This window comes from Puntigrus tetrazona, chromosome 23 (genome assembly GCF_018831695.1).
Source record: "Puntigrus tetrazona isolate hp1 chromosome 23, ASM1883169v1, whole genome shotgun sequence".
NCBI lineage: Eukaryota > Metazoa > Chordata > Actinopteri > Cypriniformes > Cyprinidae > Puntigrus > Puntigrus tetrazona.
The window spans coordinates 5777063-5793174 of record NC_056721.1 but is presented as its reverse complement, the minus strand read 5'-3'; the positions used below and the strand labels follow the sequence as shown (position 1 = coordinate 5793174).

The window sequence follows — 16112 nt, the reverse complement described above, 5'->3', positions numbered from 1 at the left end:
ATATATATACACACACACTATTTCACAATATTGCTGTTTTTACTGTGTTTTTGATCAAATAAACAGCAGTCTAGCCGAACATAACAGTCTTTTCAAAAACATGACAAAATTAAAAACAAGCTCAAACATAAATAGTTGTGCATTAAGTTTTCAAACACTTTCTGAAGCCCCTGTTCGCTCCAGCTTGGTTGATCACATCTGCTAGAAAGATTCATGAGCAGGTCAGGCTTTTTTTGGGGAGTATCCCGTGATTCAACTTCACAAGCACTCAGGTCAAAGACTGCATCCTGTCACAAACAAAACACCGCCTTCAGCGCAAACTATGACCAGCTTGAGCAGAACTGTCATGCCATTGCTTTACATTTGAATCAGATGCTTCATTAAAACGCAGGAGTGACAACGTGCAGTCTTTGGAAATCACACCGAGATCCCTGCTGTTCTACTTATGGTTATAATACAACAGCATAAAACATAAAAAAAAACAACAACAACAACAAAAAAAAAAAAAACAGAAACGAAAGCAAATCTCCTCACATATCCCAGCGGAGCTTTCTCTGTGGGGAAGTGACAAACAACAGAAAAACAGACAATGACAACAGGAAGAGAGGGAAAAGAAAAGAGACGTCACACACTATCAGGTGAAGGAGGATGAGGTGGTCACATGACTCCGAGTGGAACAAGAGTGTGACAGCTGCCATCGGCACACAGTGTGCAGACCACGATTACACCATTCAGTCGGGTTTTAAAGGGACAGTGCACACAAAATGACTATTTTGTCATCATAGAATACCAAAAAAGCTAATGTAAAGCGTGTGTGTGTCGTAGCCTATGTGGGGGAGCGGATGGAAATTCAAGTCTTTCTTACACGTTTAAATATAACGAGTTCTGACAGGTTTAGACGATTAGTAATGGAACAAATGAAGAGTGATGTCACTGACCTCCTCTTAAAGTCATAGTTCACCCAAAAATGAAGCTTCTGTCATTTACTTACACTCACGCATGTTTGAGCATCCGTTTGATAAATATGGTATTGTCTGTGTGTTGATCGGTGTTTACTTGTGAATATAAAATCAATAGGTTCAGCGTATGAGTCAAACGGTTCATATAAAGTCATTTTAACATTTTTAATCATCAACATTTTGGCAGAACAGGCTCTTCCACGGAGGGACATATTTCTCAAGCTTCTTTAAAAATGTAGACAGTTTTGTTTTAAAGAGTAGCCTTTGTACTGAAAGAGATTCCTGGCACACTCCGTCTCTCACTTTTCAAATTCATAATATTGTGACGATGCATCACAGCATATAATATCGTGAGATTTGTATCGTGTGTCGTGAAGTAACATGCAAAACACAAAAAGAAAAAAAAAAAATCAAGCACGTGAGTTTAGAATGACATAAATGGTAAGTTTATGTTTTAAGTGAACCGTTTCTTTAACCTATGCAAGCTGTGACAGTACCACGCAAATACTAATAAATACTTTAAACTTGAGATTCGGTGTTGTAGCTGTCATCCTCTCATTCACTCTCGCTGACACAAAGGTCTGTTACATCCTGTGTCGGGGGCTGTACTTCCTCAGGTTTGTCTCTCTCTTCCTCTTCTCTCTCTCTCTCACTCATGTGCTGTCGTTTCAAGCCCAACGGAAAAACGAAAGTCTTTGTAGTAGACATAGGAAACTTCAGTGCGTGTGAGGCACCGTGTTCAACAATAGCTACAGAGACAACCATGAGAGAGAGAGAGAGAACGAGAGGGGAAAGATAGAAAGAGCAAGAGAAAGTAAGAGAAAGGGAGGTCAAGGGGAGGAAGACAGTGGAGTATTTTTAGACGCGGCATGCAGGGAGGGTGTCTGCTGTAAAACACTGAAGGATGGAAAAACAGAAGGTATCTGCCTCCCTCCTGACTGCAGCGCTGAGCATCTATCCTCCCGTATTATATCATGCCATGAGACCATCCATCCCATGATGCTCTACTGGATTAATCAGTGATGCTTTGTGGTTTCCCATAAAAATAAAGCTTGACCTTTGACCTGTTTTTTACATGTTAATGAAGAATAAGAATGATCTTATATATATCTTATCGTAATAACACTTCTGGGTCATATTTTTAATAATAATAATAAAAAGAATATTATGTAATGTAAAACAAAATGTAAAACAAACCCCAAAAACATACTGCATGAAAATAACTATATTTCTGTTTCATATATAATTTATTTCCAAATTATTTTTTTGCTATACATTTTTGGTTTATTTTATGGTGTTCGTGTTATATGTAATTGCACATCTAAGTACTGAGTAATATTCATTAGCTACAAGTACTTACTATATGGTTAGCATTAGGATTAGTGTTTGGCTTAGGGTTACGTGCATGTAATTATGCATAATTCATCGTTATTACAATAGTAAGTACTTATAACAAGGAGATCTTAAAATTAAGTGTTACCTTTTTCAAAATTAATTAAATATAAATAGAAGAAAAAGTCCAAAAACTAAATGAAACCTATAACTGCTTTTAAAACCCCCCAAATAAAACCAACAAAAAAACTATGATAAAAAAATAAAGAAAATGTGATTTAAAATATTAATAAACACCATATTACCAAATTATTAAATTAATACTGAAATAACACTTTAAATAAAAATACATAAATTAAATAATTAAAAAAAAATATATGCTGAAGTGAAATATGACAGATGTGTCTTAATGGTATTCAAATTCACTTGATCCATTATTTAAAAAAAACCAATGCTCACAAAGACCAGTGTGCAACATGAAGAGGCGCTGCCCTCTTTTGGTCTGTACAGGAAGCGCAGCAGGGCTCAGGAGGAGGAAGATGCCTTACTGCTGTAAAGGGCAGAGTTCCCCCTGATCTGATCTAGGACCAGTTGTGTCCCTCATGCATTTGTGACTGCTCTGGATAACATTATCAGCCGATTGTCAGGAGCGAGCCCAGATCAGTGTCGAGGGGGACAGGGGCGACAGGAAGTGAGAAGATGAGCGGTACTACTCTACCTGACGCTGAGTTCACGCTGTGTCACCACGAGGAGAGCAAGAGAGGAGGAGAAAACAATCCAGTGCAGTGAGGAAGCACGGCCAAACAAAACGTGTCACACCAGCATCACAGAAAACCAGCAGGCCCACACAGAATCTGCTTTAGAGGGGCTTTCTGGATCAAGTTGAGAGTATTTTTTTGTTTTTTTTCACGTTGATAGCTGACAATATCAAATGTACCAAACTATTTAGCGAACACGAAAATGTAGAGCTTTGTAAGACAAATGTCTGAATTTTGATCATCTGTGGGTGCAGATTCCCTGTGGGCCTGAAAATGAGTTACATCATTTTCTGTTTAATATTGCAACAATGATACAACGTCAGATATTAGTCCACTACAAACCATTCCCAATACGAAATGTACAAACGTTATTAAAACTACTTCTCAGGAGGCGCGCGCCGCACTCTGATTATTGCTCTAATAAAAATCGCAGGAAAAACATTTAGGAGGAAACAATGAAGATGAATATAATTTTCATAATCAACAAAACACACTGCTGCACTATAAAGGGAATATTAATGAAGACGTCTCGCAAGGACTGAGACTCTTCTTTGATAATTTTATATGTATTTATAAGTATTGCAATTTTGGCTGAGTGACTTATAGGAATAGTTAACCAAAAAATAAAAAGTAGATATTTCACCCACCCCGAAGCCATCCTAGGTGTATATGACTTTGAGGGTTTTTTTTTTTAAATGTATCCTGGCTCTTCCAAGCTTGGTAATGCTGGTGGATAGCAGCCATTATTTTAAAGCTGTAAAGTCCCGTACACACCTAGGATGGCTTCGGGGGCCGGTTTCATTTCATTAATCCCCATGTGTGCTTGTTCCTGTTGGTCAATCTGGCATTCATCAAGACTGAGGAGGAGCTGGGTGGAAAAAACCCTGGACTGCAATACCTGCTTCAACCCCTAGATGTCAACTCTTCATACAGTACCTTTAATATATTACTTTTAATCTAATATTATAAACACATTAAAATCTATGTTAATTAAAATGTTGTAATAATTCCTAATTATACATTTTTTATTATCTGTTAAAATACCAAAATAATTACGTTTTTGTTTGCTTATTACACTGTATGTGTGTGTTCTATGTTTAAATATACAGAAATATATACACACAGTACGTTTACTGAAATTTATTTGTAAATGTACATTTTATCAATATAAATATAGATATTTAATATATAAAAATAACTTTTCCTGAAATATATACGCACGCACGTATTTGTCTAATACACGTATACAATACACGTTACGTTTCATTTTGGATGCAATTAATCATTTACAGCACAATTTAACATAATAGTTAATAACTATAGTTTATATTTCTGTTAAAATGTTATTAAACAGGTGGCCTGCAATATTGTGTTTGACAATGAGCCTTTAAGACCACAGAAGCACTTTCTCTACAATGACTTTACAAGCAGCATATTTCATCCAGAAGGGGGCGCTATTACACATCTGAAATTCTTCATAAACAACCTAGTGATGAAGGATGGCCTATACCATGTCCTCTACTGCTAGATATCACACGTCTGTGGATCTTACCTCCTCCAGTTGACTGTGAACGTGCTGTACTATAAGATCAATAGCCACCATGTTGCCGCCACCTACAGGAAATAAAGAACAGGCATTCAAACTCAGCTACAGCATGGCAGCGTGTGCGCGCTGTGAAGCATCCGTCACGGCAGACTGACCCCGGGGCACCACGATATCCGCCAGTCTCATGGTGGGCTCGATGTACTGTTCAAAAGCTGGCTTCACGAACTTGTTGTACTGTTTGATGACTCCCTCGATGTCCCGGCCGCGCTCCGTGATGTCCCTCCTGAGCCTCCGTACCAGCCGGATGTCAGAATCGGTGTCCACAAAGATCTTCATATCCAGCAGCTGAAACACAGGCCGTTGAGGTCATTGAGGAAGTGGAGAAAAACAAGAAGTGACCAGATTCTGAAACGCCTGACGTTTACCTTCAGCAGCTCTTTATCTGCAAACGACATGATGCCCTCAAATATAATGACACTGGCTCCGTACACCGTTTTCTGCAAGCAGATCAACGCTCATTAAAAATACTAGCAGAGCTTAGTTTTTAGGAAAATTGTTTTTCTTTGTAATTCTATTATAGAAAGTTAAATTTGCTTTTACATGCAGGTAAACAAAATATTTCAGCCATTTTAAAAGTGAGCATTTTATGTTATAATTTTTTTGTTAGTTTTTAAAATGGTTTATTTTACTTCTACATGTTTATGATTTAATTATAACTATATTAATTTTATTGCTAGAATGATTGTGATTTTTTTTACTTATTAAAAAATAATAATTTCAATTCGTAATTTTATTTTTCACAATTCTAAATGGATTTTCAAAATGACTCATTTAAATTTGATTAAAGATTCAGTTGTTTCAGATCATCTTAACGATTACATTTTATGGTTTAATTTACTTTAATCGTATATTTTCAAAGACTTAATTACATTTACAATTATTTATTTCAGAGATAATAATTTACACATTTGGGATTTATTTATTTACATAACATTTTCATAAGGTTTTTACGATTTCATTATTCATTTAAAATTCTTACATTTTCATGATTTTATTAACCGATAGTTTTGTCCATCAACTCACAACCGAGTTTGGGAATTTAACAAAGTCGCCAGTTTTCAGAAAGGTATCTTTACCGTAGTGGTTTTTAAATTATAAACCAACTCCCAAAGCAGCTTCCCCCGACACCCATCATTTACACAGATATGACACTTTAAGCAAATCAGAGCAGATGAGGAACAACAAACCCGCCAATAAATTTCATCAGGCATACAGACAACCATCTTCTCCACGGCCTGTGTTTCTCCACTCACCCACTCTTTCTGCCGGCCGTGTGTGGTGAAGTCATACACCGGGATCTTCACGCTCTTGCCCTGCTTGAGTTTACGGAGAGTGTGCACCAGCAGGATGAAGTCGAAGGCGTCTGGATGGTCAAAGTTGTAATCGTTGCTAGCAGCCAGCAGCTGCTGTTCGGCCGTCAGCACCTGCAGGAAAGACGTCACGGCACGCTTACATCTATGTGCCAGCGCCGCGGCCTTCAGGTCAGAGGTTCAAAGCAGACAAGGGCTGATCCTTGAGCAAGACGCAGGTTCCTCCAGATACTTGCGATTGCATATCATGCATTTAATAAACCTTACAAGCTTCCAGTGTGACGTTACAGTGGTTGAACCACTTCAAAATGAATGACGAAAATCATACACGGGGGGAAAATTTTTTTGTTATTACAGATCAAAATCTCCATCTATTCTGCAAATGTTCAGTGTCCGCACAACAGTTTGTAATAATAATAGCAAAACAAAATGTTTATTGAGCAGTCAATCAGCAAATATGAATGATTTCCTTAGGATCTGGAGAACATTCAGCCTTGGATATATTTTAAAATATCCAAAAAGAAAGCAGTTATTTTTAATTAGAACATTAATTTGACAATATAACTGTTTTTACTGTCGTTTTGGTCAAATAAATAAAATCATAAATGATAAGCATTAACAAACCTTTAGGAAAAATTATACATACATTAAAATAATAATGAACTAAACTAACTAATACAGCAGTCAACATTTCAAGTGGATCCATTTCAAGTTCAAAGTTGTCCTAAGAGCGCATTTTGCTTTTAGGTTTGAGAACAACTTTGATGAAAGGTTTTGATCCACTTCAAATATCAATATATGTACATTTCCATTTTGTTAATATTAAGTACATTCATCCCAGAGTGAACCGTCTATACGAGTTGCGCTTTAGCTAACGTTCTCCAGACAAGATACCGTCTTGAAATATGTCCATGGAGGGATATTTTCTGCGTCTTTAGGTTGGGAGTTGCATGCAGACACAGAGCCAGCGTGTGGTCTCTTTACCCCCGTCCTCTCGTCAGGCACATGGCTAAGGTCAGCTGAACTAAATTTAGGAGGAACATTTACGCACGCAGGTACATGTACACAAACACACTCACGGGCCCACACTCACTGCTTCATCTGTGCCATTCTGCCTTTTCCTCCTCATATAAAGATCATGATTTCTCTTCAGATACAGAACAGCTAACTCGTCTAGATCCCCCTGACAGTGCCGGCTCTCAGTAGACACGTTTATATGGACACTTTTTTTTGTCTTTTACGACTAAAATGATTCAGATCGAAAGATATGGAGGACTTATTACACGAGACGTAATCTAATCCGATAGGGTGTTTACATGGGCCTGTGCTTTTAATTTTGGGACACGCTATAAGTAGCCTAACAACAATAAATCAAAAGCGTTGATATTTTTAATATGCATATATAAACTGCTTATTAATGACTATTAATGTTGTAATTAATGTTGTAACTGAATATTCGCTAACGCTTAACTACTGATTCACAGCGTGTAGTTATTATTAAATATATCATAACATTGAAAACATTCATGAGCAGCTCACGTCAAAAGATCAAAGCGTTTCACTCTGAAACACAAAGTACAACGAATATCATTTCCATAATTACGATGCCGTCTCCACGGTTTGAAAATTGCGCCCAACCACACTGCATCTGCAGGCATTGTTAGAATTAATAGAAAAAAGGTTAGTGATCCACAGGCTAGTAACACTACTTCATATACTTCATTTTTATGTAACGCATATTACATAAGGTCCTGCACATAATACTATTAGTAGGGAGTAGTGCAACTTTACAATGATTTTAGGTGTTCTTCAATGGGTTGATTAAAAAAAAAAAAAAAAAGAAGCTATTAAGAAAGAATTTGGGAACTTAACTCTTAACAACCGTCAATACCGTAGGAACATGCTTATGTGGTCATTTAAACCGCTCTTCAGAAATGCAGCTACTAGAACCTGACAAACAACTGGGTTTGGGGCCAAATTCAGTTGCAGTTTTTCAAGAACTGCATACCTTCAAGTTTGCCAAGAAATTGTAACAGTAGAAAATATGCATCCATTTCATTATGTCTCAAAGTCGTGTCAGTCATCGTGGCGATTTCTCCCGTTTTGCTTACTTTGATACCTGAAGTGCTTTCTCCAAAACCCTGCAATCGCAGCCAGTGTTTTCGATTCGGCTAAAAAAGGCCAAATCGCAGAAATGGGTGCGATTTCCCAGAACAACCCAGTTCACCGAAATCTGTAGAAGGGACGTTTCATGCACGTGTGATTTTCAGTGAGATGCCCCGTTACCTTGTAGAAGGAATCCATGGACAGAAGAACGACCCAAGGAACGTCCAAGGCTTCGATGATTTTACGAGCGACGGTTGTTTTGCCTGAAGCGCTGCCTCCACAAAGCCCTGTGGGTGCAAACAGACCGGTTGAAGACGATTTGCGCTGGAGAACAAGTTAGCATTGATTTTTCCTCCCCCAAGCACTTTAATACACTGACCGATAACGAAAGCTTCTTTGGACTGGGTCCCGTGTTCATTGTACCACGGCGGGCGTCCAGCGGTGTAGATGGTTCTCTTACTGGTCCGCAGCAACGGAGGCTCTGATTTGCATTGGCTGGTGGTTCGTTTTCGAGGCGACAGGCTGGTATTGACGGATGGGAGGAGCCTGTCCAGAGAGCCTTCCCCACCGCCACTGTTAAAAAGAGGAAATACAATACGGTGAATGAGACAAGCCGCATCCCGGCTATTTCCTGTGTCAACTCTGACTTCCTGCACGCAAACCGTTAACAAGACGAACACCACGACAATGCGTCGATGCATCTATTAACTACCTTTATGTAGGCGATAGGCAGTGCGGCTTCTATATAATTCGCTGAGGGAACGCTGAAATAAAGATCTGAAAAAAGAATGGCGTCATAACTGTTGTACTGTGGCGTAACCTCCGGCACAAACAACACCTGCCACATATTACACTGAACTTAGCAAACATGTCATCAGCAAACGTGGCAGATTATCATCAATAAACCAGAGATAACTGAAATATTAGCGTTATCATGCCTGTTAGAAATTATGACAATTCAGCTCGAGTACAGCAGCTGACCTCGTTTGTTCAACTGGTTTTAAACATGTGTTTGATCTCTTGTTATTAATAATGAAAACATTAGCCGGTGGCAGCATAGCTTGATTAAAGATAACTCAAAAAGCCCTGAGGTTTGTAATCGTGTGGGTGAAGTACAGCTAATATTCTGTTTACCATATCTGATGTTCTCATATTAAAACTGTTCATCATATATATTGATCATGTCTCTTTAAAAAAAAACTTGGATTTCAATCTAGGGATGCAAAATCTCTCAAGTTTCATAATTAAAAAATAGCTTCATTTCTCTTTCGAAGAGGAACTGAAGTCTTATGGGGTTCGAAAAAGCATGAATTGGAGTAAGTGATTCCAGGCGGTTCATTTTAGGGTGAACTATCACTTTAATTCAATTAAAAATAAAACAACATCAATGGTATCATATGGATGGACTCAAATGTGCTCGCAAGAAAGCTGAATAGCAACCATCTGCTTAAAGCTAAATATTGCATATTAAAACAAAAACATAAAAAATGGCCACTTAATAACAAATTTTTTTTTTTATAAAAATATTAAATATAGTAGTAGAGCTCATAAACAGCAAGAAACTAAAAGTTTTAAAGAAAAATACTTACTAAAGCAGGCGAGAAAGCCAAATGTCCACAGAAGGTGTGTTCGTGTACTTGTCCATTAAGAAGTATACATAAAAAAAAACAACAAAAAAAAACGTAGCCTACTCTCGACTACCAGTCTATAAAGTTTAAAAAGCCAGTCAGATCAAGCAGGGTTACATACCGTGGATCTATGCATCTATGGTACAACTGGTAAAACTAGAATAAAGCGAGTTTATGTCTTGTGTGAATAGAGATCACCTTGGCTTTCTAGTTTATCTGCCTTGCTACAATATGAAAGTGTGATAACAGATAAGACGGCAAACAGTGGACCCTGCCCCTGCACTGTCAGAACAAAACAAACCACTGTGAAAGAGTGTGTGCAAGAGCCTCTCTTCAACAGCCTACTTCACCAAAACCATCTTCACTTTGTGTATGAGGTCAGCTGAATGGTCAGAACTTAGAACAGAAGAAATATTTGCCAGTGGAGAAACATTTAATATTTTAAAACAAAACGAAACCAACAATAATATCAAACGCTGCCAGCTGTTTTACTTCGTGGCAGATTTTACCTTTCAATTGCCTTTCAAAAGAAATGTAAGTTATTTAAAATAATAGGCATTTGATTATGAGTGAATGCAAGCATATTTTAAAAATCATTTGGAGGCTAAAAAAACCCCAAAACAGCATTTTTTGACGATGAGCAACTTTTTACCCCATATTCCGTGTGCGCTTGTGTTTAGTGTCCTTCCAGCTTGTGTGTGAAAAGGAATAAAGGTTTTCATTTCAACAGGAAACTGCAGTGATTAGTGTTTTTCTTCAGTTTTGCAGAAACGTATAGAGGCACATATTTCCAATAAGCCTGTGTTGGTAAAACTACTTTGTTCCCGTATCAGTGCGTGTCTCTTTAAATGCTAATGAGCTCTGTTCTTCCCCCTCTTTCTTGGGGTGACCAGCCATTCTCCAAGACTTTTAACTTTATCTGCATTCATCGCGAAACTTGCTAACACATTATTAGGAAATATTAATAGTTATGGGTCAATAATCAGCCTGTGCAGAACTACGTCACTCTTCCAAGAAACCCAGAACAGCTTGATCTGAGAAAGTGATTATTGTTATTGGGGTTTAAAAACAATATCATTATACATACATTAATCTTCAAACACCATGCAAAAGTGAATTCTCCTCATTACGAAACAAACTCATCTACATGTTTGATTATATGAAGTACAGCTAATATTTTGTTTACCATATCTGATGTTCTCAATGTGTTGATCTAATATAACCCTAGTTATATTACAACTAATAATTTCACACGTTCACTTTTTTTTTTTTTTAATGTAAAAGAGCAGCGTGAACGTCTTTCGTGTTTCACGTTTCCCAGTCATATGAATCTGTAACAACATGAGGATAAATAAGGTGACAATCTTTCCTTTTTGCTAAACTGTCGCTTTAAAAACAAACACACACACACTTTAACCTCAACGACAGCACATTAGCAACTCCTGGTTCGCATCACGAGTTCACGCTCAAAGATGATATGAGAATGCACCATTGTGCAGGCAGCTTATTAATATTTTCCATCAAACATTTAACCAAATCGAAACCTGAAGCTGGGGTTTTCTGCAAATCCATGAATCCGATGCAAATCATCTCACAGAAACACAGCGAGCGGAGAGTCCTGTCAGCGACAGCTGAATTAACCCGGCGACTGCGAGTCGAGAGCGTCCCAAACACCTGACGACGGACGCAAAGATGCTCCCGGGCTTACCTTCCATCCGCCCTGAGAGCCCAGCAGCCTGAGATCCTGGCTCCCGAGTACGCTGGGAGTGTGTTCATGACGGGTGCGCAGACACAGACGGACGAGAGCTTGGTGCTGGGACGCACACATACACACACACAGACGCTCGGAGCGCCTGCCCTGCAGCAAGAGCCACAGAACAGGAAGAAAACGAAAGTGATGCGGAGGGGAGGAAAACAAAACTGTGCTTTCCACGTCGCTTTGGTTTTGTTTTCTCCGTCACAAGTGTTTGGTTGGCTCTCTCTCTCTCTCTCTCTCTCTAATGTGCTACTACAGACCCGGCCAACAAACGTAAGAGGATAACCTATCCTGCAGATTATGTTTGGCGGGTGGTATTAATAGCAGCAGGTTGGAAACACGCAGAGAGCGCACGCCCCCCTCCGCTGGCCTCTTATGGGGCAGCTCGTCTAGAGCGGGCGAGAGGAGCGCTTCTGACTTGTGTTCTTAGGCGCGGAGCGTAAACAAATCAGGCTGCTCTGTGAAGCGGAGAGCCTGGACGTGACAGCAGGTGTCGTGCCGTGAGGGCTCTTCATTACACCCTAGGGCTCCGCGATCACCTTATCAACCGAGCCGTCCTGTGGGGCGTATCTCCACCTGCCCCCCTCCAGGGACACCCCGCGCAAACATCATGATGAAACCCAGCCGCCACTGACTGGAACAGCACAGGCACATCCACAAATACATATGAAACCATGCGTTCTGTGGCGTTCATTAAGGTCCTGTCGAAAGCTTAACGGACAAAAAAAAGTCACAGTATTTACGTTTTACTATTATAGCGATCACTTAATCCTTTTCAGGTTATTAAAATCGGTTCATTATCTGTATACCAAACATAGAATCCACCAAAAAAAAATTGTTTACACACATAAACTGCGACAAAAAAGTCTAACAATGTTATATATTTTAAATTATATTAATACAGCGAAGTATGCATTATATGCTGATCACAAATAACACTTAGAAAGAAAATAAAATAAAAATGATGTTTTTTTTATGCTTTTTTTCTTTCTATTCAAATCCTGAAAATAAAGTGCATAAGAGAATCCTATAAAAATATTAAGCAGCAAAACCAAAGAAACGATATCAAGCAACCACAACCACACATAATATATGTACCGTGTGTATTTACACACAACGCACATGCATTATATTAAGACAATATTTATATGCGTATATTTAAATAAAGACCTTTTAAAAGTTTTACCAAAGCTGCATTTGTTTGGTCAAAAACACATTATATGAAACAATATTTTTCACAATATAAATGAACCGTTTCTTTTTTTTATTATACATTTTAAAATGCTATTTATTTCTGAGATGCAATGTTGAATTTTTAACATCGTTACTTCAGTCTTGTCACATGATCATCCTGACTTGTTCCTCAAGAAACATGTCATTATTAATGATGTTAAAAGAGATCCCTGCTGTATACTTATATTAAAGCTACACTACTTTTCGAATAGATGAATACGAATAGAAAGCTCAACAGAACAGAATATTTGAAACAGAACCTCTCATCGTAAATGCCCTCATAATGACCTCGGATCAAATTAATAAAATAATTATAAATGTAAAAATAAGTATTAACTTCTTTAAAATCCTCTAATCTTTTAATTATGCAGCAACCTATACATAGTAACCTAAAAGAAGCATATCCAAAAACCAGAAGAGCTGATCCAATGATTTATCTACTTAGCCTAGTAGATGCACCATTACATGCGTGATTATGGATCAGCTCTTCTGGTGCTGTATTATTCTACGCTTCACAATAACCCATTAAACCTCTCATTCTCCTATTACATTTCGCTCCCAAAGGTCAAGATGCCCTCTTTCCACCTCATGTCAGTTTTACACACATGGAGAACATTCCCAGCAGCAGCTGGCTGTGTGTAAATATCCAGTAACACGAGCTCTGCCAGCGCAGGCTTGAACGAGCGCGCCCTCTGGCGGCGGAGCGGAGCGGAGCAGCGACCCAAAGCGAGCACGGGGATCACCTTCACAAATACAGAAACTATAACGAAGACACGGTGCACATCGTTACAAAACACAAATCAATTTAATAATTTGTTTTGTGGGTTAGGGCAAAGCACTCTATGTACACGAGAAAGCAACCACGTGCAATGAAAGACTACAGGTGTAGTTCACATGGTCTAATTACACATAATTAATAGGTGTGACAGAGAAACAGCCCACGGATATGACATTAACGGAGATGCTGATGCATATATAGCTATGCAAATATGAGTCACTCATCTCCTGCTCTTCGCTACGTGCGCTTCACTGCCAGACACCAGCAACGAGCAGAAAACCGCACGTTTACCTACAGAACGGTTTACAAAGAAGACCTTTTAAACACATTCAAGGACCAGATTATGCGGAAAATATCGATACACTAAAACAAGACTGTTATTGTCGAGACGAGTGTCCACACTACTAGGAGGCGTTCATAAACGTTATCAGACGTGTGTGATGAACTTGTGTGCCGTAAAGTGTGAGAAACACGCGAGATGCAGCGGTAACTCCAGCACGCGCGACAGCTCAACCGTCGCGATTCGCTGTTAGCTATGTATACACGCGCATTAAGAAGACAAGAGTCTTAATAACTTTGAGTGTCAGGCGGTAAAGAGATTAAAACCTACCTTGTGCAGCGAATAGATGGTTTATCTCCACACTCCATCGCTGAGAGCCTTCCGTCTCCGCACACGGCAGACATTGTTAGTTTCCTATTTGACAATCAGCTGTTGCGACTTTAGGCTTCACTAATGCTGCCGGGATATGTAGTTCCATATTTCATAGGGTCGCGCTTGTCTTTGGGCAAAGAGAACTACAAATCCCAGAATGTAAACTGTAAAGTACATTTGTAAGTACAGTTGTAGGGGGTACCTCATGGTAGCGTTTGCTGTAATGAATTTAAACTTTCCTGTATGCTAATTAGTAAAACATCTTATATGCTGAATTTAGTAAGTAAAATATAATATTACACATTTCTTTTTTCAGCAAGGATGCACTGAATTGATCAAAAGTGACAGTAAAAGGACTTTATTAACATATTTAATAATATACATACCAAAGATCCTTAATAGTTGCCATCTAAACTCAAATATCAAATGTTTAAAATAAACAGATTTTGCTAACTGTATTTGGAAATACATATAGGCTATATTTTTTACCTTTTGATTTTTGGGCGACATTAGACAACGAATTTATCCAATCGCAAGAAAACAAACAAATCAGTCAGCCACATCTTTGTCAACATTTTATTAATTATTTGAGGGGTATTAATGCACAGTTAATACACCAGGGGAAAAAGAGAGAGAATAATAGTTTAGATTCAGAACTCTTGCCAACCTAGGTAAAAACTTTAAAGGAATAAAAGATCATTTTGTCCATTACTCTCGTTATTTGATAAGTATTAATAGATTTAACAGTTTCTAGAGCGTCTGAATAAAATCTATGTTTTTGGATCATTTATTTGTACCTGTTCGGACTCATTTCTAATCAAACGCAATGACTTTTATTTGTAAACTTCTTTAGAGGACCTTCTCCGTCAGACCTGCGGTGGGTCGAACTCTAACTTCGTAAATCCTCATTTCACACAAAAGTTGAAGTAATGAAAAGAATGACTTTTAAAAACTGGCAGGGGGCTCCACTTTCTACAGACCCCCTTAGTACAAAATTCCACAGCACACAATCAAATTCACCAAAATCTCTACCGACACTCCATATTCAAGCCTATTTCATGGGATTACAAGTGCACTAAATACAGAAACACACACCTACACACGTTCATGCTCACACGCACGCACACACACACACACACACGCTCACACGTACACACACATACACACACACACACTGCGTATAGCGGTTTGGACAAAAGGACATTTTCAACATGTACTTTGACCTGTATAGAAAAGCGCAAGATCATATTCAAACAGTTTAAAGCAACTATGTCACAAAGAAAGAAGCAAAGAAGCAAAAGAAAGCGAATACAGTTCGCACCAAGCTTTGGAAATCATATGTAATGTTGCAGTAGCGCTTTCGACTGCAAGCTATTGCTGTAATTTCGAAATAAATCTGTCGCAGTGTCATGATCGTACAACGTCTGCATATGTGTACGCCACATAATCTAGGAAGACGGGTAATTGAAGCCACGCACAATATTCCTAGCGGAAACTACACGCCACCTTTCGTGTCACGAGGTGGCAAATCAACTAAACTTCCATTGAGAAAGATACATTCTACTGGGCCAAAGTCAAAGCACGTCGCTCGTCTAAGGTTTCGTTACAGCTCAGGGACAGTATAAAACACAACATAGTCAGGAATGCCATGGAGCAGATTTACCCTGTCCTCTACTCACATAACAGCAGGTGAATCTTTGAAGGGTGAATCTCATAAACCCGAGAAGAACACGTTGAGTTTTACTGCAAAATGAAAGGATGGTGTAAAAAACGCGAATTGAGGATTTTATNTGCATTTTTGGGGAGGGTGTGGGGGGGTGAAGCGTAACGTAAGAGGGTAGGACAAGCCGAGGTTGCATTATAAAATAACAGAAATAAACATTTAGACATTTCTCATAATCCAAGCATTTTTGAATTGACATTACATAGTGCCGTCAAACGATTAATCACAATCAGTCCAAAAAAAAAAAAAAAAATTACATTATGTACTGTGT

At 38.5% G+C, this 16112-nt stretch overlaps 1 protein-coding gene across 5 annotated transcripts; it reads right to left on the bottom strand.

Annotated features, from left to right (window-relative positions):
- Positions 1–8: 8 nt before the first annotated feature.
- On the bottom strand, positions 9–14170 carry LOC122329289 (uridine-cytidine kinase-like 1). 5 transcript variants are annotated; one of them, XM_043225514.1, is made up of 9 exons: positions 14077–14170; positions 8451–8644; positions 8252–8358; positions 5909–6079; positions 5021–5092; positions 4751–4940; positions 4602–4663; positions 3010–3026; positions 9–554 (listed from the first exon to the last, which is right to left on the bottom strand). In XM_043225514.1, the coding sequence occupies exons 1-9, from the start codon at positions 14148–14150 to the stop codon at positions 440–442; spliced, it is 1002 nt and encodes a 333-aa protein (XP_043081449.1). In that variant the 5' UTR covers positions 14151–14170; the 3' UTR covers positions 9–439. The 5 variants fall into 5 exon arrangements, with proteins under 5 accessions (XP_043081449.1, XP_043081450.1, XP_043081451.1 ...); XM_043225515.1 differs by lacking the exon at positions 14077–14170 and adding an exon at positions 11408–11907; XM_043225516.1 differs by lacking the exon at positions 14077–14170 and adding an exon at positions 9661–11226.
- Between the last annotated feature and the right edge of the window lie 1942 nt (positions 14171–16112).